The sequence below is a fragment of the Theropithecus gelada genome, chromosome 3 (genome assembly GCF_003255815.1).
Source record: "Theropithecus gelada isolate Dixy chromosome 3, Tgel_1.0, whole genome shotgun sequence".
NCBI lineage: Eukaryota > Metazoa > Chordata > Mammalia > Primates > Cercopithecidae > Theropithecus > Theropithecus gelada.
The window spans coordinates 98,067,183-98,090,314 of record NC_037670.1 but is presented as its reverse complement, the minus strand read 5'-3'; the positions used below and the strand labels follow the sequence as shown (position 1 = coordinate 98,090,314).

Here is a 23,132-nt window from a genome sequence, read left to right as displayed (position 1 = left end):
AGACTAGATCTTTGAGTTCTGCAAAAGTGAAAATGAAAGGAATTCTGGGCTAAAGGTACTCAGGAATTCTGAGTGTAAGGACACAATACCAAAACAAGGTAATTACGTGAAAGCGAATATACCAAATATTGAGAGAATAAGTCCCTTTCCTTATCCCCAGTAAGTCAATACCATCGGTATGGGTACTCATCTAAACAAGTACTACCATCAGAAAAGTTCTTTCAACACAAGTAGTTTGGAAGAAACCAACAAAGCAGGGAGGAGGGGAAACCTTATAACTAAAAGGAAAGTTTCAGTCCATGAAATACAAATAGGGACATATAAGGATCAAGCTGAGAATAAAATGGATTCTCTGTGAAGTTAAATGTAAGAAAAATTGGGAAAAATCTCATCACCAGGTAAAAAAGATGTCCCAGATATGGAGTGAAAAACATAAGAAGAAAGAAAAGAAGGTGGAAAATAGAAAAAAAAAAAAAAACAAGAAAAAATAATAATTCAGAGTTCTGTCTTGGATGTTCAGCATCCAAATAATATTGGTTCAAGAAAGAGAACAACTAAAATAAAGGGTGAAAGTGATTATCAATTAAAATATTCAAGAGCAAATGAAGAGCACAAGTTTATGAACATAAATTTATGGTGGAGAATTTGGGAATTGATTAGTTACAGAAATAGAGAAAATGAGGCGGGTGGATCATTTGAGGTCAGGAGTTTGAGACCAGCCTGACCAACATGGTGAAACCCCATCTCTACTAAAATACAAAAATTAGCCAGGCATAGTGCCACGTACCTGTAATCTCATCTACTAGGGAGGCTGAGGCAGGAGAATCACTGGAACCCAGGAGGCGGAGGTTGCAGTGAGCCAAGATTGTGTCACTGAACTCTAGCCTGGGAAACAGAGTGAGACTATGTCTCTAAATAAATAAATAAATAAATAAGAAAAATAATTAAGTTAGAAAAAAGGCAATTATTAACTCCATGGAAAATAAAATTTGTTTGGCCTGGTGAGCCTATAAAATCTTTCCCTTTTAAAATGATATTTAAAAATAATATTGACATGATTAATACTGAATTTTCAAATTATATAGTAAGACTATTTCTTAGTATTTAAAAGTAAAGTCAGGCCCGAAGATCAAGGGAATCACTGAACAAAAGGATCTTATTTTTAAAAACAAAATAAATATGTAGATATTTGGCTGCAAAAACTTAAAAAGCCCAATGTTAAAATTATTCTGACAACATGACAGCTTCCAAATATGGGTACCTGCTTCAATGTTATAAACTAGTTTAACCCACATTTTTCCTATTTTTATGCTCATGTAATTTCACTTTATATAGAAACAATTATATGCCCACACATGTGTTTAGTTAAAAGATCAGAGCAAAGGTATATTATGCAAGATAAATTTTTATATCCCAATTTTTTTCTCTTCCAAAAGATTTGCAAGTTTCTATCTGTTTTCATAATGAATAGATCCTACTATACATACTCTGGTGTTTTGCACTTGCCATTATATGTTGTTGATATGATCATTATATGATATGATATGATATGATATATGTTATTAATATAAAATGTAAAATATATTTATAAAAGGCATTTAAGCTGGAATTTCTTTAATTCACTTTTTTCCACTCTTGTATATTTCAATACTGATTTAATAAACTTTAAAAGCAGAGGTGAAAACTACCAGCTGCTTAGGTGTGTTTCACATCCAGTATAATGGAGAGATAGTTTCTCCTTTTATTCACAAGAGAAACAACGATTAAAACAACAAAAGACAGCTTTTCAAAATAAAAAGAGCCCTATAAAGTAGCTCAGAAATTATGGGGTTTAGTCATAACTAGATAAACTGGTAGTGTAATTAATAACCACCCTCTATTTTTTTTTTTTTCATTGACAAACTATAGGAAAGTTGACTAGGTGATCTTTAAGCTCTCTTCACTATTAAATTTCATTGTTTCTAAGGTTAACACTGCACGAGGAAGTAACTTTTAACATGTAGGTGACTGTTCAGTCTCTGTATGTCAGTTATCTACTTTCTGAATATTTCCCTATTGATTTTCTCTTTAGTGATACATTTTATGGAAATGTAAGATAATATTTAAAATTCTTGTTGAATCATTAGTAACTTGATAAGCACAAATTCAAATGTGAATATCATGTATTTTAAAGTCAAAAATATAAAGCTAGTATTATTCGATATCTTAAATAGTTGATGCTATTTTTATATTTTCAGGCACTCATTGACTTTATTTTTATCCACTGACTTTAATACACTTCCATTTAACTATCATTTATTGAGCATCTACCTGTTGAAACACACACACACACACACACACAGATGTAGGTGCAAGGGTACAAAAGAGAGCAAAATAAATCCAATTAGGAGATGGCAAGAGATTCATGATGCAGGGTAAGCCTCAAATGTGGACTAGACTCTATCAAATATACACTGTGGGGAGGCAGGGGGGTGAAACCCAGCAATTGCACATTGTAATCAAAGGGATGAAAGTGGAAAAGTTCAGGGTTTGTCTGCTGATAGAAAAATTGACCCATGTGACCAGGACATGGTTTGTGCATATGTGTGCAGGTCACAGTCAAAGCAAGCCTGGCAGAGTGTGGAGTCAGATCAGTGTATGCATGCCCAGTTAAGGGTTTCAATTTTATGCATTATGAAATCAGGAATTGTCAAAGGGACTTTTTCACTCTGAATCAGAAGAGAAACAGAAAAAAAAGTATATTAGTTGATAAGGTTTTAAGTAACATAAAAGGAATTTGCAAGAACGTACACTTAATGAGTAAGATGATGATTAAATAGGTAGCTGTTTGGAAAAAGAAATCATTATCTGGATTAACTTTTAACTAGAAAACTAGACGAGAGAAACACCGAGCACTGGACTGAGCACTGAAGGCCAGCTGAGGTTTTGAGTAGACCTACAACCCAAAGAATTATATTTTTATTTCACCAAGTCTCTGCCACTCAGTATGGTACAGGAGCAAATAAGTTGAATATCTGAAATTAAGTGTGAAAAACTAATTGACATCAAGGATTATGAGATCAGTTCAAATTTGAAAGGATGGACAACCAAAAGTCAGCAGGCAAATTCAAGAGAGAATAAAGTGGGCAAGGGTAAAACAGTTTTAATTTACTTTTATTTCGCCTAACATGCATTTATGTGAAGTAATAAATGTGAAGGGACATATGTGAAAAAATATGTTTATCTAATACTCATAGTTATCCTATGGGATAGAGACTATTTAATCATCCCAATTTTACAGTTGAGAAAATTGAGTCCTGAGGAAGTTTTAAAAATGTACTCAGATCACTGAGACAGTTAATTCTCAACCTAGGGTTTGCATTCAGTCATTATAAATGAAGAGTCAAGGTTCTTAATTACTGTACTATGCAATAATTAAATTAAAAGTAGGAGAGTGAGAAGCTAAGTGAACACAGGCTGGGATCAAAGTAAAATTGACAGTTTAGTTTTAGAATAATAGCAGTTCTCGGCAGTTACAAAGCTTGGAGTATTGTAATAGAAGTGAAGGGCTGAAATAAAATGGAGGCAAAGCCACAGGATTTGAGGGTAAAAGAGAGGTTGATGTCTCTCCATAAAGTGTGAAGGAGCACTTGAAGTTAGACGGGCAAATCAGCCCTGAGACCTCGTCCTTGTTCATTCACAGGGGCGGTTGGTACTTGGTACCAACAAGGGGAGATAAAAATGGAATTCCCCACAACCCCAACACACACAGGCACACATGCACGTATGCATGCATGCAAAAGCACACATCCAAGGGTAACAAACACCTTCTACATGATAGAGCCTTGGGACGGGGAAGGTCCTCAGAGAGAAGTAGGATTGCGTAAAGGAAATGAAGACATGACTTACATGGTAAGTACTCAATATGATTGCTAGATACTGGGAAACTGTGACTTCAAGCAAAACAATGTACAGAGGGTTCTCGAAGAACATCCTTTCCTTCCATGATATTTTGTTATAACATTGATGAGCAAAAAAAATGGTTTTGTTATATACATGTTTCCACTTCAAGTCACAGCTTCCAAAAACCTATTGAGGATGTTAAGTGAGGACTTCTTGTAATCAGTAAAACATTTGGGAACTTTTGTTTGCTGTTTTTTAATGGAATAAGCTTTATAATAAACATTTTGTAAATGCCTGGCAGAAAAGACAGGCAATGGAAAGTGGTGGGATGCACTGAATAGATTTTTAAAATATTATTTGGGGAAACAAAGTACTACTTATATAAACATTGACAACCATGTAATTCTTTTATCTAATAACCCAGGTAAAAGTACCTAACAAATACTGTCACTATTCATCAACTCCAAGAAAAACAACTGTTATTTCAGGTGAATTCTTTGTGTATGTGTGTTTTCATTGGACAGAGGAATTGCATAAGCCAGTGCTTCTCAAAATGTGGTCCCTGGAACATTAGCATCAGCATCACCTGGAAACTTTTAGAAATGCACATTTTCAGATCCCACCCCAGGTCAGCTGAATCAGATATACCAGTCCTGCTGGTGATTCTGATGTGTGATAAAGTTTGAGAACCTCTAACCTAAATCAACGTGTGTGTATTTCTTTCTGCTTAGCTACCTGGAAATAAGATCCAATTCAACACTGACCTGCAAAAGTTAATTTTAGGTGCTTGTTCACCTGTGTTTCTGTGTTAATTATAATTGCTTTTTCTCATTTTCATTCTTTTGGTCTATACTGTACTTAATAAGTTGTAACCCTTTTGGAGTAAGTACATATTAAACTAACCATCAATACAAATGTTTGGAGTCTTACTGAGAATTCGTTTTTAAAAATCTGTAACTGTAAAAGAATACATGTTAGTAATTTTTACGTATGCAATTTAGAAGAGTAAAAATATATGGTAAATTGTTAAGAAAGTGGATGAGGAAGATGGATTGTTATTTAATTGACATAGGAAAGGGCCAGGCATTGGCATTAAAAAAGAAAAAGAAAACCAAACTTCAGATGATTCTGATGTATAGCCGTGGTAAGAATCACCAAATTAGAGGATATGAGAAAACAGACCTACAGCATCATGTATTTTGAAGAGTTTGGTGAAAATGATAATGATAATTCTGGGCCACAGCAACAATGACTATAAGAACGGTCTGAAGAAATGGTTTTAAAGAAAGGAAAATGTAATGCATCTAGTGTAAGCTTGAAAAAAAGCTGAGAAACTCAAAGAGAAAAACAGAGAGAAGGGGGTTGAGAACACTAAAGAAAAGTAAATGGCAGGTCAGTTGGACGAGAGTCATCATGTCTTTTTGAAAAGTGCGGTGAGTTAACATTCTATCTGCAACTGTGGACAAAATCTATGTGGGTTCAAGGATGCACACTGAAAACTCAAAAGCATTCTTCTCAGAAATTCCACCTTAAAAGCAATATACATCCAGCTGACCCAGAAATAGTTAAACTGCAAGACCAAATACCATCTTGGGGAGGATGGATGGTGCCTTTATTCATTTTCAGATGTGGAAAAAATGTTTGTCTTTATATGTTTATAATCATCCCAAACGTGCTCCCGATAACACCTGAGCAAACTTTCTCTCTGGCTGTCACTTCAATAGAAATTCACTGAACATTAATATTTACTTTGGAATGAGACAGATTTCTGTAACTTCTTAGGAATACAAAATAAATCTTGAAATGCAAATATTCAACATTTATGAATAATAAATATATATTTAAAGAATGATATTAATATGGTTTATTCATAACCTAAGCAGGTGTGACTCTTAAATAATCACATTACAGTAAATCTTTTATTGGAAGGAGAAATATTATCAAAAAGTTACTATTAAATTTAACTAAAAATACCTCCCAATAATCATTCTGAGACAGCATGATTATTTATATTTGCTTTAGAAGTATTAAAGTTTAGATCTATTATCTTCACTATCATTCTAGTAGCAAGCATTCTTCATTAAATTTACCATATCCTATATAATCAAATTTATCAGATTACTGAGTAAGCTGCCAGGACTGTATTTACAAAGAGCCTCAGAGATAGAACAGATGATCAAATGAGCAGGTTTAGAGTAAATGCTTGAAAAATATTTTCTTATATTGCAATGAGCATAGTTAGCCACCAGAGAGAGCTCAGTCACTATATTTTATTAAAGACAGTAATTTACTTTCCCTCAACTGAATAGAAATTCTCTATCCACCATATCCTAAAAGAAACAAAGCTATTGCTTAATGATTTATAATATCCAGTATTGAATACTATAAATGACACTTTCAGGTTTAGCATTTGAGAAATAATGTGTCTCTGCCAACAAGAGTGTTAGTGCTGAAGATTGCAAGGGAGATTTCCACTGGGGAAAAGGTGCAGGTTGCATACTTATAGGTAAGTTTCTTACTCACTAATGGGAAGGTTTCTTCACACACTAGAAATAAATGCTTTATGAAAACAACTCAAAGGCTACTTTCTAATAACATCTTGTTAACTCCAAAGAACTGAGGAACAGTTTTTTAAAGTCATATGACAAACATAATCAAGAAGTAATCAGTAATAAATGGAACTTGATAAATAAGAACCTGAAATTAATAGATCTTAATATCTTTTAATTGTCTGATTCTCAGCAGGAGGAAATTTTTACTATTAAGCAGGGTCACTTTATTTCACAAAAAGTATAGAACTGTACTAATACAATTTTAAGTTAATCAATATTCAGTCCTTTCTCCTGCCCCCAACCGTGATAAGTAAACAAAATGAAGAAACACATACACTCAAGCTTATCCTCAGGTCTTCCTCTTTCAAGCAGAGACAGGTAACAGACAATGTCCTTCAGGTGGATTACTTCTGGGGAACTTGAATTTGCAGGAGAAGTAGTCCGGGGAGGGGTGATGGCACCTTTATTCATTCTCAGACCTGGAAAAAAAAAAATTGTCTTTATATTTTGTTAATTATTTACAGTGATCTCAAACAGAAAACAAATTAAGAAAATAGAGAGAGAACACACAGGCTACATAGAAAATTGTATTTTTAAGGCATGGAATAACCAAATTCTCTGGAATATCAGTATAGCAGCTAGACACAGCCTACGACTGTTGTAGATGAAGGAGAGTTCTTTGGGATCCACAGACATGGCACTGCTCTATCACCCACTGGATGGTATTTGGGTCAGAATAATACTACCCTAGGTGAGTTGGTGCACATGTGAATGCTTGAAGACCCACTTCCCTATCCCACCTTTCTCTGCTTTAGGTAGTGACAGCTATAAATCTGTTGGGAAGATACTTAAAATGGACTTTTCACAAAATACTAAAGAAAAAAATGTGAGTCTTTCACAATATAATTTCTCTATTGATAATAAGCAATCATCCATTCATAAAGTCATGTATTTGTTTCAAATATTTGCCAGTACCATGAAGAAGACATCCTTTTTCACCATCAAAGGATTTGCCCATGAGTAAAAATAAAGAGAACATAAGCAAAACTCTGGATAAACATGATGGATATTAGAGAGGTAAAAACATATTAGGGGTTTGGTTTTTAAATGGTTCTCACTTTATTTCTGAAACCTATTATCTGTGTCGGTACTATGACAAGGATATAGGTTGCTTATTACCTGTCTGGTGATAATCTAACTGAAATATGTTCACAATAACTTGGTAGTTCTATCTTACCCAGAAGCCACTGAAATCAGATTGTGTGTATCTGACAAGGCCTGAAGACAAACCCCAATTATCCTTTGAGGGATATATGACATTTTTAGAGGTATTTGGGAGAAATAACTAATGGGTTGAATGACTACTAGATTCCTAATCAACCAGAAGCTACTGTAAGGAATAACTGGAACAAAATACAGTTCTAGAACTGTGTTCTTAGCACAGATCTACCTGACTGCGTATCTCTCGCTCTAGTCTAGTTTTTCAATTTGTAACTTTCCATGAATACCCATCATCTCGTCAAGACATCTGAAGATTCCCAGGCATATAATTCAATGTGTTGTGAAATGTCCCAAGTTAGTTTTATCATTGGTGATGTTGTCACTAATAAAGGGAACTATTTATTGAGTGCCTAATATATGACTGAAATCATGGTAGGAGCTTTAACACATATTATTGCATATTATTCTTACATGAACCCTGTGAGGTAGAGTGCATTTTCTCCATTTTACAGATTAGGGACAGTCTTACAGATTTCAATTTCCCAGAGTTTCATAACCAGCAAGACAAGCTCATCTTCTTGTTTCTACACTGGTAGCTTACAAACCATTTTTGTTCAAGGTCAATCATAAAAATGTAAGAAAAATAATTTACATCTTAACACAGTGCACATGCATGCACGCACACACACACACATTAGTGGGATTCATAATTGCTCAAATATTTTCTTTTCTATATTAACCTACTCCTATTCTATTCTATTCTTAAAATTTTTCTCAAAGACCATCTAAACTGAACTTACTAGCCACCAATGGATCAAAAATCACAGTTTGAAAAAAAACACTGCTTTTTGTCTTTCATCCTTTCTTTTTCTGAGACAGAGTCTCGCTCTGTCACCCAGGGACTGGAGTACAATGGTGTGATCTTGGCTCACTGCAACCTCTGCCTCCTGGGTTCAAGTGATTCTCCTGCCTCAGCCTCCTGAGTAGCTGGGATTACTGGTGCATGCCACCACGTTCGGTTAATTTTTTTCTTATTTTTGTATTTTTAGTAGAGATGAGGTTTCACCATGTTGGTCAGGCTGGTCTCGAACTCATGATCTACCCACCTCAGCCTCCCAAAGTGCTGAGATTACAGGTGTGAGCCACCATGCCTTGCCCCTGTCTTTTTAAAATGAAGTGTTACTTATTTTAAATGTGGCATTATGTTTTACATTAATTCTACTCCTGTTTATAAAGTTATCAACAGAGACATGTATTGTAAATGGACTTTCCTTTTTAATAGAAGTATCAAAGTATATCTAATACAAACTAATAGTTATTTATGAACCAAGGAAGGCAGAAAATTGAAGACAATCTTGAGCTTTAAAAAAAAAAAAAAATTACCCGAATAATTGAAACTAGTCAACTAAAGCTCAGACAGCTGCAGGAATAAGCAGTTCCAACTTATGATAAAAAACATTTGGTGCTGACCCTTGACATGACCATAACTTTCAGACTTGGAGAGCACAGCTCTTGAATTATGGTCGGATAAGCTGTGACCTAACTTATCTTGCTGATGAGCTAATCCTCTTTTCCAACGTTCCCCCCTGTGGTACTGAAATGATTTAATCAGCTTGATTTAACTCTTTTATAGAAAAATTCAGAACAAAACAAAAAAGAAATAAAAGAACATGCTCTGACATTTATTTGAAAGAAAGTCAAATATATTATAGATCTTCACTTTATTTAGAACACGGCATGATCATTTATACTTACACAACTAAGGTACACAGTGTTTAATTATCAGCTTTCAGCATATTGAACACAAACAATTGAGAACGTAAGGATCACATAATTTTGTCTTTTCTGTATGTAATGTCTTTTCTGTATGTCTTTTCTGTCTTTTCTGTATAAATTGAGCATGAACGTACACATATAATTTGTATTTAGCACCATGTTTTTGAAGGAATATGCTACTGTACTAAATTATTTTTGTTTGAAAAAATAAGTAATATTTTCCATTTTCTTTTCATGAAATATTGTTAACTGAACATTTAAAGCTGTATCATGTATTTATTACATGAAATATGGATAACTGAATGTTTAAAGCTGTATCATGTATTTTCTTTCCATGAAATATTAACTGAATATTAAAGCTATATCACATATTTAATTGTGTCATAGTTTTACATTTAAATAGCTTAAAGTTTATGTAAAAGAAATATGGGCATATATTCAATCTATACATTGAAGAACTAATCAACTCTTCCTAAAGTCCAATAACAGCCAAATATGAGGAGTAAAATATGTTCTTTTGCCATGATTTATAGAGTGCACTGAAGAAGAAGATAAAACGTCAAAGATCTTTTATTATTATTACCCGATAAAAAGAAAATTGTAGAACAGGACTTAATTTTTTAAAGACTATTCTTTTTTAAAAAGTTTGAGGCTCACAACAAAATTGAGACCGTACAGAGATTGAACACTGCTTTACATCTTTCCTTCATTTTCTTTACTAAAGCCTTGCTTATATCAAATATCTCTCTATGTTTCACATTAATTCTACTTCTGTTTATAAAGTTATTACCCACTACACATGCATATTCTTCCCCACTACCAACATTCCCCACCAAAGTAGTACATTAGTTACAATTGGTTAAACTACATTGACATCTCATTACTATCCAATCTCTATAATATACATTAGGGTTCTCTTTTTGTTGTACATTCTATGAGTTTAGACAGGTGTATAATGATGTGTCCACCATTATAGTATCTTTCAGAGAAGTTTCACTGCCCTAAAATATTTTTACTCTGTTTATTTATCTCTGCCCTCCCACCCACCTCTGAACCTTTTATTTTCTCCCTAATTTTGCTTTTCCCATAGTGTCATAGAGTTGAAATCATACAGACTGGCTATTTAGACTGGCTTTTTTTCTGTTATTAATATGCATTTACATTTCCTCCATGTCTTGTTATGGCCGGATAGCTCATTTCTTTTTATCACTGAGTAACATTGCATTGTTGGGATGTACTACAGTTTATTCATTCATCAACTTGATTAAATTTTGAGGTGTTTAATTAATAAAAAAGCTCAGCCAGGTACTGTGACTCATGCCTGTAATCCCAGCACTTTGAGAGGCCGAGGCGGGCAGATCACAAGGTCAAGAGATCGAGTACTTCCTGGCTAACATGATGAAACCCCATCTCTACTAGAAATACAAAAATTAACTGGGCATGATGGTGCATGCTTGTAGTCCCAGCTACTTCGGAGGCTGAGGCAGGAGAATCGCTTGAACCCAGGAGGCGGAGGTTGCAGTGAGCTAAGATTGTGCCATTGCACCCCAGCCTGGGTGGCAGAGCAAGACTGTCTCAAAATAATAATAATAATAAAAGTAAAAACAAAATTAAAATTAAAAAGCTCACAGGTTTATTCCTGCTCTCACCACCTCCCCAAGATCAGCCCACTTTCTCTTATGTTTCTTTATATTATGTTATCATTTATTTTTCTGAAAGCAGGCCCCATCCTCAACCTAACTCCATAGGGATTATTTTTACACCCTACTGTACTTTTATTTTTATTTTTATTTTTTTGCCCTTTCCCTAAATCTGGCTGAAACTCACTACTTATGTTCCTCGAATGCAGTTCACTACCCTGAAGAAAAGTCCTTTTTCCTTTTAAGGAAAAAAAAACTTTTAAGAAGTTTGCACTAATCTAATGATTATTCAGAAGCTTAGGAGACAACATGTATGGCAACCAAGAAGTTGCAAGCCAGGCTTCTTTACTACAGCTGAGATGGTAAAATGACAACATGAAATAGTAAGTGGGATCCTCCCTAACAGCAATAGCCTCTGGTGAGGAAGCTCAAAATTCTATCTTTAATTAACAAAGGTCAATTTTACTCACCCAGTCATCAGTGAAATTCTCTCTTTATAACTAAAACGAAACATATAGCTGGGCAAAACAAAAGGGTGTGTTGGTTGGTTTGTTTGTTGGCCTCAAGTGAACAGAACTAAATATTGCTTCAGAGCTTCAGAGTAAATATTGCAATTGACACTTAAAGTAGTATAATCTGCAGATTCTTCTACTTGCCCTAGGCTATACTGTTTTAAATATTTCATCACCAAAGTGAAGTAAGTGTGTGTGTGTGTGTGTGTGTATATATATATATAAAATAAAATACATATATATGTGTATGTGTATATATTATAATATACAACAAAGTACAAAATAAAGTGAAAAATAACCATTGTAACTGGAGCATATTAGTCTTATTAGGAATAATTATCTTGTACTTAGCATTTATTTCTGTTAAAATAATTTCATTATATATATACATACATACATATGCATATACACATTCTTTTCTTCAAAGCTTTAGTTACAAAAAGTAGTTAGCATTAGTTAAATTGAATGTTGCCTACTGTTATCATATTTCTAAACACATGATTTTCATTATCCTCCAATCTAGACACTTCACTTCTTGAAACAATAACCTCAAAAGTTGTGTTTAATAGATAATTTTAATTCCAGCCTCAGGTTCAATTCTTAGCAGATAAGTTTTGAATACCTGTTCAATTAGTGCCTCTGATCCAATTTGTTTTATTTTCAAACATTTGCAGTTCAGATAATGAAAACAGTGACATTTTCTCTATTTCTTAATGAAATAGTCAAAAACAATAACATGAATTACATTTCTAAATTTATAAGGCAATAAAACACTCGTAATTTAGCTTTTTCTTTTAAAATATTGGTTCAATTTACAGAAATGTATCAGATTTATTTATCACATAATATAATTACATTTCCAACATCCTTACTATTGGTCATAATGAGTAGCATAGATAATCAGAATAAAAATAGTTGATATTAGTATTATCATACATTTCATGATTTTTACACTTAATCTTTCAACTATGCTTGTTGTAGTATATTATAATTATCTTTCGTTCTTTGTTTATCCAAACCGACAGCAAAATGAGGTAGATGGCATTTTCAGTGAATAAGAAACGTAATAGAGATAGTGATTCCTTATAAAGAGAAGACAGACTGTGAGCTAGAGTCCCCGATATGAAACTGGGATCAGACAAACCTCTCTGAGAACACACTCTGGTTTTCATCTGTTTGGACATTGGCAAAAACCTCAAACAAGCAATTACAGGGAGAAGGACTTAAAGTGCAGATCTTTGGGGATAATGTTTGAAAAGCAGAGTAATCTCTGTAAAGGAACAATATTAATAACAGCTCTGGTTGTATGCAAACAATATTTTTGTACAGTGGTCTTATTTGACCCTACAATTCTGTTTTAAAGATGAGAAAGTGGAAAGTCAGTAAGTAAACTGTTCGTGATCACATACCAGTCAGTCAACGGAGCAAAAAGGTGAGGACAAATCATCTAATTCCAAACTTTGGACTCTTTTTAAAAGCAGTAAAAATGAGATCTGTCTACACAAGTGCTGTCCAATAAAATTTTCTGCAGGCTGAGAGCAGTGGTTCACACCCATAATCCTAGAGTTTTGGGAGGCCAAGGCAAAAAGATCACTTGAGTCCAGGAGTTGGAGCCGCAACCTGGGCAAAATAGAGAAACTTCATCTCTATAAAAAAAATTAAAAATTACCCAGTAGGGTAGCATGCATTTGTAGTCCCAGCTACCTGGGGGGCTGAGCAAGAGGATCACTTGAACCCAGGAATTCAAGGTTACAGTAAGCTATGATCACACCACTGCAGTCTGGGCAACAAACAGAGCAAGATTTTGTCTCCTGAAAACAAACAAACAAAACAATCAAACAAACAAAAAAAAACCTTTCTGCACTCTTCAATACAATAAAATTAACTACCTATGACTATTTGACCATAGTTATTAGTGAATTTAAATTTAAATAGCAATGGATAGCTAGTGGGTACCATATCAAGTTGTGTAGGCTATATACTGTATGCAGATAATACAGTTGTGTAGGCTATATACTGTATGCAGGTAAATAATTGAAAGCTATTTAAATTATTCTCAGTAATTTGAATATATATAAGTATGGGACAAAAATAATTAAACCACCACATATTAAAAGAGCCCATGATGCCAAATTTTCTATATTTATCACATGAAAATAAATTCCAATAATCTCCTTAAATTTCACTGTACAGATATTGTTCAGAATGTACAATATCTTTAAGAAAAATGATATGTCGATTTCTTTTTTTTGAGACAGGGTCTCACTCTGTGATGCCCAATCTGTAGTGCAGTGGCACGTTCACTGCAACCTCCACTTCCAGGGTTCAAGAGATTCTCCCACCTCAGCCTGCAAGAAGCTGGCATTACAGGTGTGAGCCACCACACCCAGCTAATTTTTGTATTTCTTGGTAGAGACAGAGTTTCACCATGTTGGCCAGGCTGGTGTCAAACTCCTGACCTCAAGTGATCTACACACCTTGGCCTCCCAAAGTGCTGGGATTACAGGTGAGAGCAACCATGCCCAACCAATATGTTGAATTTGACCTTTATGCTATGTATGCACACCAAAACATTGAAACATAATTTATTTAATGAATAATGGTAATGACTGACATTTATTAAGCATTTATAATGTACAAAATAGTATTTCAAATGATTTACATGCATCATGTTTTTTTTCAATCTCACAATAGTTAATGAAATACATACACATATTATCCTCATTTTACATTTAAGAAAGCAGAAGTGAGAACGAGTTGCACAGGTATGACTCAAAATGAAGTCTGAATTGAAGTTTCATTTTATTTATTTATTTATTTATTTATTTATTTATTTATTTATTTTTGAGACAGAGTCTCGCTCTGTCGCCCAGGCTGGAGTGCAGTGGTTCAATCTCAGCTCACTGTAACTTCTGCCACCCAGGTTCAAGTGATTCTCCGGCCTCAGCCTCCCAAGTAGCTGGGATCATAGGCACTTGCCACCACACCCAGCTAATTCTTGTATTTTTAGTAAAGACGGGGTTTCGCTATGTTAGCCAGGCTGTTTTCAAACTCCTGACCTCAGGTGATCCACCCACCTTGGCCTTCCAAAGTGCTGGGATTACAGACGTGAGCCACCGTGCCTGGCCTGAATTGGAGTTTTATACTCTAAGCATGATTCTGTGAGGCTGGTCAGAGAAAAATAAATCAGAGGAAACTGTCTTCTGCCTCTCAATAAAAGACCTTCGTTTTAAGAGTCTGGTTTTCAAGACTCTTAAGAGTGGATACATTGATTAAGTCATAAACATTTGAAAGAATATTAGAAATCATAGCCATAGCTGAGAACTCTTAATTTTCATCTTCCATTTGGCCCATGTCTTGGGCCATCTATCTTAATATGTTTGTGAACATGTATTTATATGTGTGCTTGCATGTGTAAACATGCACATATATTTGCCAAATCTTTACGTATGATTTTTCTTATTGCTCATCTGTGTTTTTGTTAGATATACAACTAGCATGCCCTTTATAATTATAAACACAATAAATATTCAGGACCCTTAAGATTAGTCATGTAAAAACAGATCCCAGGTACTGAGGATAAAACATTGAACAAAGGAGGAAAATCCCATTTCCACAGAGCTTTCATTCCAGGGGATCAAAGCAAGTGTCCAACACCATTGCATATTTTCTAGCTATGACTAGGTGTTTTTATGAGTGAAAAAAATGTTATGATGGATTTGGGCCTCTGCAGGGTATTAAATCTCTTATTTCCTTTTACTACAATATTACAAACTGTAAATAAATATTTTTGAATATGAAAGTACAAAAATATTAAGACAACACTATCATTTAGTATGCAATCATTAAGATGCAAATGAAAATACAGAAATGTGTGTTGGGTGAATAAACCTAATAATAAAGTAAAGGTGGAAAATTTGAGGACCAAAATTTACTTGGAATATTCAAATGGAAGAAAAAAGAAATCTGATTAATTAAGTCTAATATATTAAAAACCATTTAATGATTAAAGGAGAGACTTGAAGAGAAATCATCCCTTACCGGCAGTAATTGTATTAAAAACAAGACCACAAAATTATTGCAAGGAAGAGGCTGGCAGGATAAAATATTTTTTGAAGTAAAATAATTTGTGGATCATTACTTCTAACGATAATAATTAGAAGTATGAATTCAGTACTACAGAGGTACATGGAATGTAAAGGTTGATATAAATAAATGTGAATTGGCCAGTAGACAGAATTTATTTCATCTTTATTCCTGGAGCATTTCTATGTCAGTAAGTTTATTACCTCAACAGTAATAAGTATATCGACATTAATAAATATCAAAATATTTAAAATATCTACCATGTGTCAGGAATTCCCCGATCTCATAGTCACACAAGCTATGTAGTCTGTTCAATTTGTGTTTTGGGGACCCTGTCTTTCCTTGTTTGCATTGTGGAAACTGAAATAACTTATCAATTATAAAAGACTTGTTAAGGTACAGCACAGTAATAAAAAATACACATACACACATATATATTTAATATCCTCAAGACAGTCCTAATAAGAGAAATATCTTCTTCTCAGCACAATTAATAAAGTATACCTTTGGACAAGAACATTCAGTAAGTCTATTTGGTGAAAGAACATTTCTCTCAAGGTTCAAGTATCTCATTCTCATTGTACAATTTTCTGTTCTTAATTGATTAATTTTCTGACAGACATAAAAGAATCGTTTTTCCTTTTCTGCCTAAAAAGTATTTGGGGTGTGACTTTAATGCATAGAAAACATAAAATGACATAATCCTCCTATTGATATCATAGCTTATTGATATGTGTAGCACCACAGTGCAAATTAACCATTGCCTCATCAAACAAGCAATGGGAGAGTTGGGAACCAATGATAAGGCACCTAATTTTTTTTCGGAGATAGCTGTTACTACACTCTACTCTCAATCTGAAATATCTTCTGGACCCTTTTATACCTTCAACCTCATTCTCCTTCATGATAGCTTCTACATCACTAGCAGTGTAATTATTTTCTGGCTTAAAATCTCATAATGGCTTTCCAATTTCTTCTGGATAAAATTCATCACTTAGTATGACAGGCAAAACTTTTCCCCACCTGGTCTTGGCCACCTCTCTCGCCTCTTCTGCAGCAGCACAACTGGAGTCCAGGCCAGACCCAGATCTCTCAGTGCTCTTGACAAGTCTATCTTCCTCCAGTCTCCTGAGGTCCTTGGGGCTCTGACCTTGACAGGCCCTCTTCCCTCATTCCACTCCAGGCCATGCCCAATATTTACAAAGCCATGAGCATCATCTGCTCTGGGACAAACAGAAATGAACTTTTTGATCTCCTATCTTAGTTTAAGTGAATCATGAGAATCCCAGACTCCCGGTCATCTTCAGCCTCAAACTGCACTTTCCAGCCAGCCTTTCAGCCTTTTCTTTCTCTCTCTCTCTTTCTCTCTTTCTCTCTTTCTCTTCTTTCTTTTCTTTTCTTTCTTTCTTTCTTTCTTTCTTTCTTTCTTTCTTTCTTTCTTTCTTTCTTTCTTTCTTTCTTTCTTTCTTTTCTTTCTCTCCTTCCTTCCTTCCTTCCTTCCTTCCTTCCTTCCTTCCTTCCTTCCTTCCTTCCTTCCTTCCTCTCTTTGAGATGGAATCTCACTTCTGTCACCCAGGCTGAAGTGCAGTGCTCCCATCTCAGCTCACTGCAACCTCTGCCTCCCAGGTTCAAGCAATTCTCCTGCCTCAGCCTCCTGAGTAGCTAGGATTACAGGTGTGCACCACCACACCCGACTAATTTTTGTATTTTTAGTAGACACAGGGTTTCACCACGTTAGCCAGGCTGGTCTCAAACTCCTGACCTTGTGATCCACCTGCCTCAGCCTCCCAAAGTGCTGGGATTGCAGGCATGAGCCACTGTGCCCGGCCTCCAGTCTCTTTTTGTATTCAGTTTTGCCAATAGTACTTACTACCATCTGATATGGTACACACATTTACTTTTCCGTTTGTCTGCCTCTCCCCACTAGAATGTAAATGACCATGAGAAGTGGGTTTTACTTTGCTCACTGATGTATCCCTAACAACTTTAACAGTAAATATCAATTTGTAAGTGATGAATTTTGAATCAATGAATACTGAATGTCTTACAGTTCATACACTGCCCTTTGATGGGACATTTAAAAATATATTTGAATAGAAATGTGTATGTTGATTTTTCTCCTTGGATATCCTTTTGCACCCTTTCTCACCTGTACCTACTCCGCTCCCCAACTTTACCTGGATAAATCCAATTTATCCTGGATAACTCCAGTTTATCCGGAATGACTCCTGCAATGGTTCACCTCCTCTTTTCCTCTAGTTTTATTTGGGCTCCTGTAGGCACCTCACTGTTTTCTCCAGATAGTCAGTTCAAAAGTGGGTTATAATATTTATTATAATATAATTGATCACATAATTGTTCATCTTCCTGCTTGACTTTAAAGGATCCTCAGCTTTCCCATGGAATTCCTAGCATATAATGAGTTTAAATAAATGGATGATGGGATGCATGAATTAATGAATGAATAAAATAGAATAAAATAAATTACTAAATGACACACCTATCAATTGAGCACCCATTATTATTTAAAGGGTGCTAGGAAAATCTTCTCTTTCTTTCTTATAAAACAGGAAGAAACAACAACAAAAACTGTTACACTGACCTGCAACAAATACCAGACATTTCCTATTACAGATGCAACATTTTGGACATTGTGTTGTCCAACAGAAACAAACAGTATGAGTGCTTAAGTGAGTTAATATACTATATTATGCCCTTTTAAAATTATTATATTCTTCAGGACACCACCAGTTACTAGTAATTGCTGTTGATTGCTATCCTATATGTAAAGAAAGATAATTTCTCTGAAGGCAGTTAATTCAATTAATGAATACTAAATGATTGGAGTTGGCATGGGTGGGGATGGAGAAGGGACAGGGATGCTACAAGGGACAAATGGTGTCTTGTAAAAGTACAAGAGTGCCAGGGTTGCTTCTGAGTTGCACACTCCAGGTGTGCCATCTTATTTATCATTGAACTCCTAGTATGGAACACATTGCATACTATTTAATTAAGAGTGACACTTTAGCTGAGGCTTTAAGGAAGCATTGGGTTTTCATGCGATAAAGGCAAAGAAACATCATGTAAGAAAACTCAGTCCTGAGTGAGAAGAGCAGGTTTAAGTCACTGCAAATAGTTGGATATAGGGTGCATAGGGAAGGGAGATGGAGCAAATAGGGCTGTAGGCAGATGCTATAGCCTATGTGGCACTGTGCTTCATGTCCATGGAACTCAGATTTTATCACCTTCTTCACTGTGACTCTGGATCCTGGAGTCTCATTAAAGTAACTTCAGGTGGGAATGAATGTCTCAAAAGGTGGGGATGACTACGACTCCATGTACTCATATATCTCCTGCACCCATATCCTTAAATGCCAAATGGATCATTACATACTATAGTCAAATAAAACCCAGATATACATATGCACATGTATAAATACATACAACCTTTATGCCTATTTATAATTATTTTAAAATTTTTATTCTATAAAAACTAAATGTTTTACTTTTACCATTATAAGATAAAACTAAATGTTTTATCTTATAATTGATTATCGTTCTGTAGTGAGCATAATTATTTTTCCTTTTCAGTGTTGCTTTTTCTTGAGAAGCCCTTATTTTTTAGTTGCTATATAGAGTAAAAGACTAGCTACTCTATTCCTGCTGGAACTGTGGTAATGAAATATGGTGACCGGTAACAGGAAAACCAAACCAGATTATAGTCCCTCTCTGTTCAAAAGTCTGTTATTTTTCAGCCACAAAAACACCTCATTATACATTAGATAACAGATTATTGCAAAGCAAGATTCTATGAATGGAAAGGCATTTCTTTTGTCAGTTTCTGAGTCAAGGCTACCTCAGCCTTGAAAATTTTATTGTTGTCTATTGTTGCTTCTTCCTCATGGAAAAAACAAAAACAAAAACAAAAACTATCAAAGGTGGGTCTGAAAAAATATATAGGGTTAGAAATAGTCCTGGACAGTACACTATGTACTTAGTTCTAAAATGTGGAGGCCAAGCTTTGAAAAGGAATCGGAGTTTAATTAATCATTGCTTCGTGAGCATTACACAGCCCATATTCCTTTCATGTAGTCTGTGCAATTTTTCCCAAATCAAGTACAATCTGTTTTTCGTTTTTTTTGTTTTGTTTTGTTTTTTTATTTTTTTTTTCCATTTTGAAACCTGATTTGATTTTTACCTCTAGTAAATCTGGCATCTTCTATTCAGTACTTAATATATGCTATTAGAAGAAAAGGAAGGTTTAGGTTTGAAATTCTTACAAAATCATCTAAATTATCAGAATTGTTCTCTTCTATGTGTGATACAGTTTTTTAGACAGACAAAACTATCCATAAAGATTTTCTCTTCTTTCTCAAAACTCAAGGACAATATCATATTATGTAGAATTAAATACAGGACAACTTTCTTGTTTAATTCAATTTAAGGTATGTGTGATACATTTATATCATGCAGCAGAGAACATGGAAGTTTTAATTCCTAGAATCATTTAAAAATATTCAGCCTAAAACACTATTAAACTGTAACACTACACATTAAGAACAGATCCACTGAAACTCATTCTGAGAAAAACAGAAAGTGTGGCGAGCCTCTCAATTCGTGATTGAAAGAGAATTATTTAAGAATCTAAAAATATTTTATAAGAAGAGAAAAATGATGATAAACGTATTAGTCATCATATATCTTGAAGGGCTATCATGTAGAATAGGTACACTTGTTTTAAAAAAGCTTCTATCAACATATGATTACTTTAGGAAAAATACGTTACATCATTAATAGATGCGAAGGCCAGACACCATGGCTCATGCCTGTAATCTCAGCCCTTTGGGAGACTGAGGCAGGCAGATTGCTTGAGGCCAGGAGTTCGAGACCAGCCCGGCCAACATGAAAAAACTCTGTCTCTACTAAAAATATAAACATTGGCTGGGCATGTTGGCATGCACCTGTAGTTCCCAACTACTTGGGAGGCTGGGGCAGGAAGATCCCTTGAACCCAGAAGGCAGAGGTTGCAGTGAGCCAAGATCACATCATTGCTACTACTTGGGAGGCTGGGGCAGGAAGATCCCTTGAACCCAGAAGGCAGAGGTTACAGTGAGCCAAGATCACATCATTGCACTCCAGCCTGACTCGTCATTGCACTCCAGACTCTGGAAAGAAAAGAAAAAGAAAAAGAAAAAGAAAAAGAAAAGAAGGAAAGAAGGAAAGAAGGAAAGAAGGAAAGAAGGAAAGAAGGAAAGGAAGGAAGGAAGGAAGGAAGGAAGGAAGGAAGGAAGGAAGGAAGGAAGGGAGGGAGGGAGGGAGGGAGGGAGGAAGGAAGGGAGGGAGGGAGGAAGGGAAAGAGAGAGAAAGAAAAAGAAAAGGAAAGAAAGAAGGAAGAAAGGAGGGAGGGAGGGAAGCAGTACAATGTAATGCTTAATATTATGGACTCTTCATCATATTGTCTAAGTTTCATTTATGACTCAACCATCTATTTCTTAGTTACATGTTCTTGCATTTTTATTTTTCAGAATGTCCGTTATTGAACTTATCTCTTTACCAACACACGTGTGTCTGTGTGTGTGTGTGTGTGTGTGTGTGTGGTGTGTGAAATGGAGTTTCGCTCTGTCACACAGGCTGGAGTGCAGTGATGCGATCTCATCTCACTGCAATTCTGCCTCCTGGGTTCAAGTGATTCTCCTGTCTCAGCCTCCCGAGTAGCTGAGACTACAGGCACCTGCCACATGCCCGGCTAATTTTTTTGTATTTTTAGTAGAGACGAGGTTTCACCATGTTGGTCAGGCTGGTCTCAAATTCCTGACCTTGTGATCTGCCCACCTCAGCCTTGGAAAGTCCTGGGATTACAGGCGTGATCCACTGTGTCTGGCCTCTATACCAACAATTCTATATGCTACTTTGTGATTCTGGAGTTGGGAATCTCTAGACCTGTGGATCTCCTTGATCCCTGAGCTCCTTGCAGGGGATTTTTAAGGTCAAAATAATTTTCATAATGGAATTGAGTTATTATTTGCTTTTCTTACTCTCATTCTCTTTTGAGTGTACAGTGAAGTTTTCAAGAAGCTATATGACATATGATCCAGCAACAGAAACATACTACCAGATATAATTTACCCAGCTTTCCTCCATGAAGCCAGGCATTAAAGAGATTTGCAATGATGCAAAACAATGCTACCCTTCTCACTATTTTTGTTTGTTTTTGAAAATAGTTATTTTTCATAAGAATGGGTTGTTTTTTGTTAACAGGTAGTGGGCTGATTCTTGTTATTTTTGGAATGTCTCATCATTAATATGGTAAATTTCAATAGATATCACTCACATAAACATAAGTTCCTTCAGGTCCTCAGTTTTTAAGAGTTCAAAGAGTCCTGTGATCAGAGTGAGAAACACTGTTGCAGATATTTCTTCATTGCCAGTGGATTCCTGCTCTGTCCATAGAGGACACTAGAGAGAGATGAGAAGGCACAGGGGTTGGGGCAGTGGGGAGGGGAGTTGGGGGAGAAGGGGTAGACCCTGAGAGAGAACCTGCTGCTCCTGTTGAATCTCTGCAGCCATTCAGCCCCGTAGCGGGTTGTCCAGTGTAGGCTCTGGTCTCTAGCTCATGTTCACACCATCAAAGGCACAATGAGCTCCCCGCTAGGCAATCTGGGACAGGCCACGGTGATGCACCCTCCTCATAGGTCTGAGTTCCTGGGCTATAGACCCATATTGAATTCCCGAGCTTGAATTCCAGAGGCAGCCGGGAAGTATCATTGCCACAGAAGCACAAGAGCTGGGTCCGCTAGGCAACCGCTCACCTCAGAATTTCATCCTAGCTCCAAGGAATCCTTCCTCAGGGCTTCTGGGTTGTGATTATCGCCATCTAAGGGCAGCACATGTTTCCTGTGAGTCTATCTACATCACCTGTGTTTTCTTTTTGCTTTTTCAACCCTCCAAAACAGTTTAACCAATTACATTGGGTAATACAGTGAAATTTCTGTTTTCCTGACTGGAGGGAGATTGATACAACAGGTATTAGTGTAATTATGCGTCTCTAAAAATCTACCCATAATGAGAGAACTACCATCTCTATGGTGACACAAATTTAAGGTATCTAAAAGAAAAATCAAATCTCTGTTCTGAGCTTACAAATCTAAACATGTGAAAGTATACTGGCAATTAGCACAATAGATATTAAATATTATAAGTTTTTTAGATATAATTGCTTTATGACCACATTTTCAAATACTCAGCAATCTATACTTATCTAGCTATTTAAAAAGAGCAGTTTTCCAAATTTGATGGAAATATCTCTTCAAATTATTACCTAAACATAGAATTCTAAAGCAAGTGATAGATAAGGATAAATTATATTTTCTCTAATTAGCTATAATTATACTGGAAACATTTTAAATAACTCACACAATCTTATTGTGAAAGTCTAAATACTGCAAAAAAACAATTTTTATGCA

At 35.4% G+C, this 23,132-nt stretch overlaps 1 protein-coding gene across 18 annotated transcripts in view; it reads right to left on the bottom strand.

Moving 5' to 3' along the window:
- DGKB (diacylglycerol kinase beta) overlaps window positions 1-23,132 on the bottom strand; it is an 837,327-nt gene that overhangs the window by 554,742 nt on the left and 259,453 nt on the right. For all 18 annotated transcript variants that reach the window (XM_025380374.1, XM_025380383.1, XM_025380380.1 and 15 more), the window contains one exon: window positions 6,770-6,913. In XM_025380374.1, coding sequence (XP_025236159.1) covers window positions 6,770-6,913 — 144 coding nt within the window. The remainder of the gene's footprint in view (window positions 1-6,769; window positions 6,914-23,132) is intronic.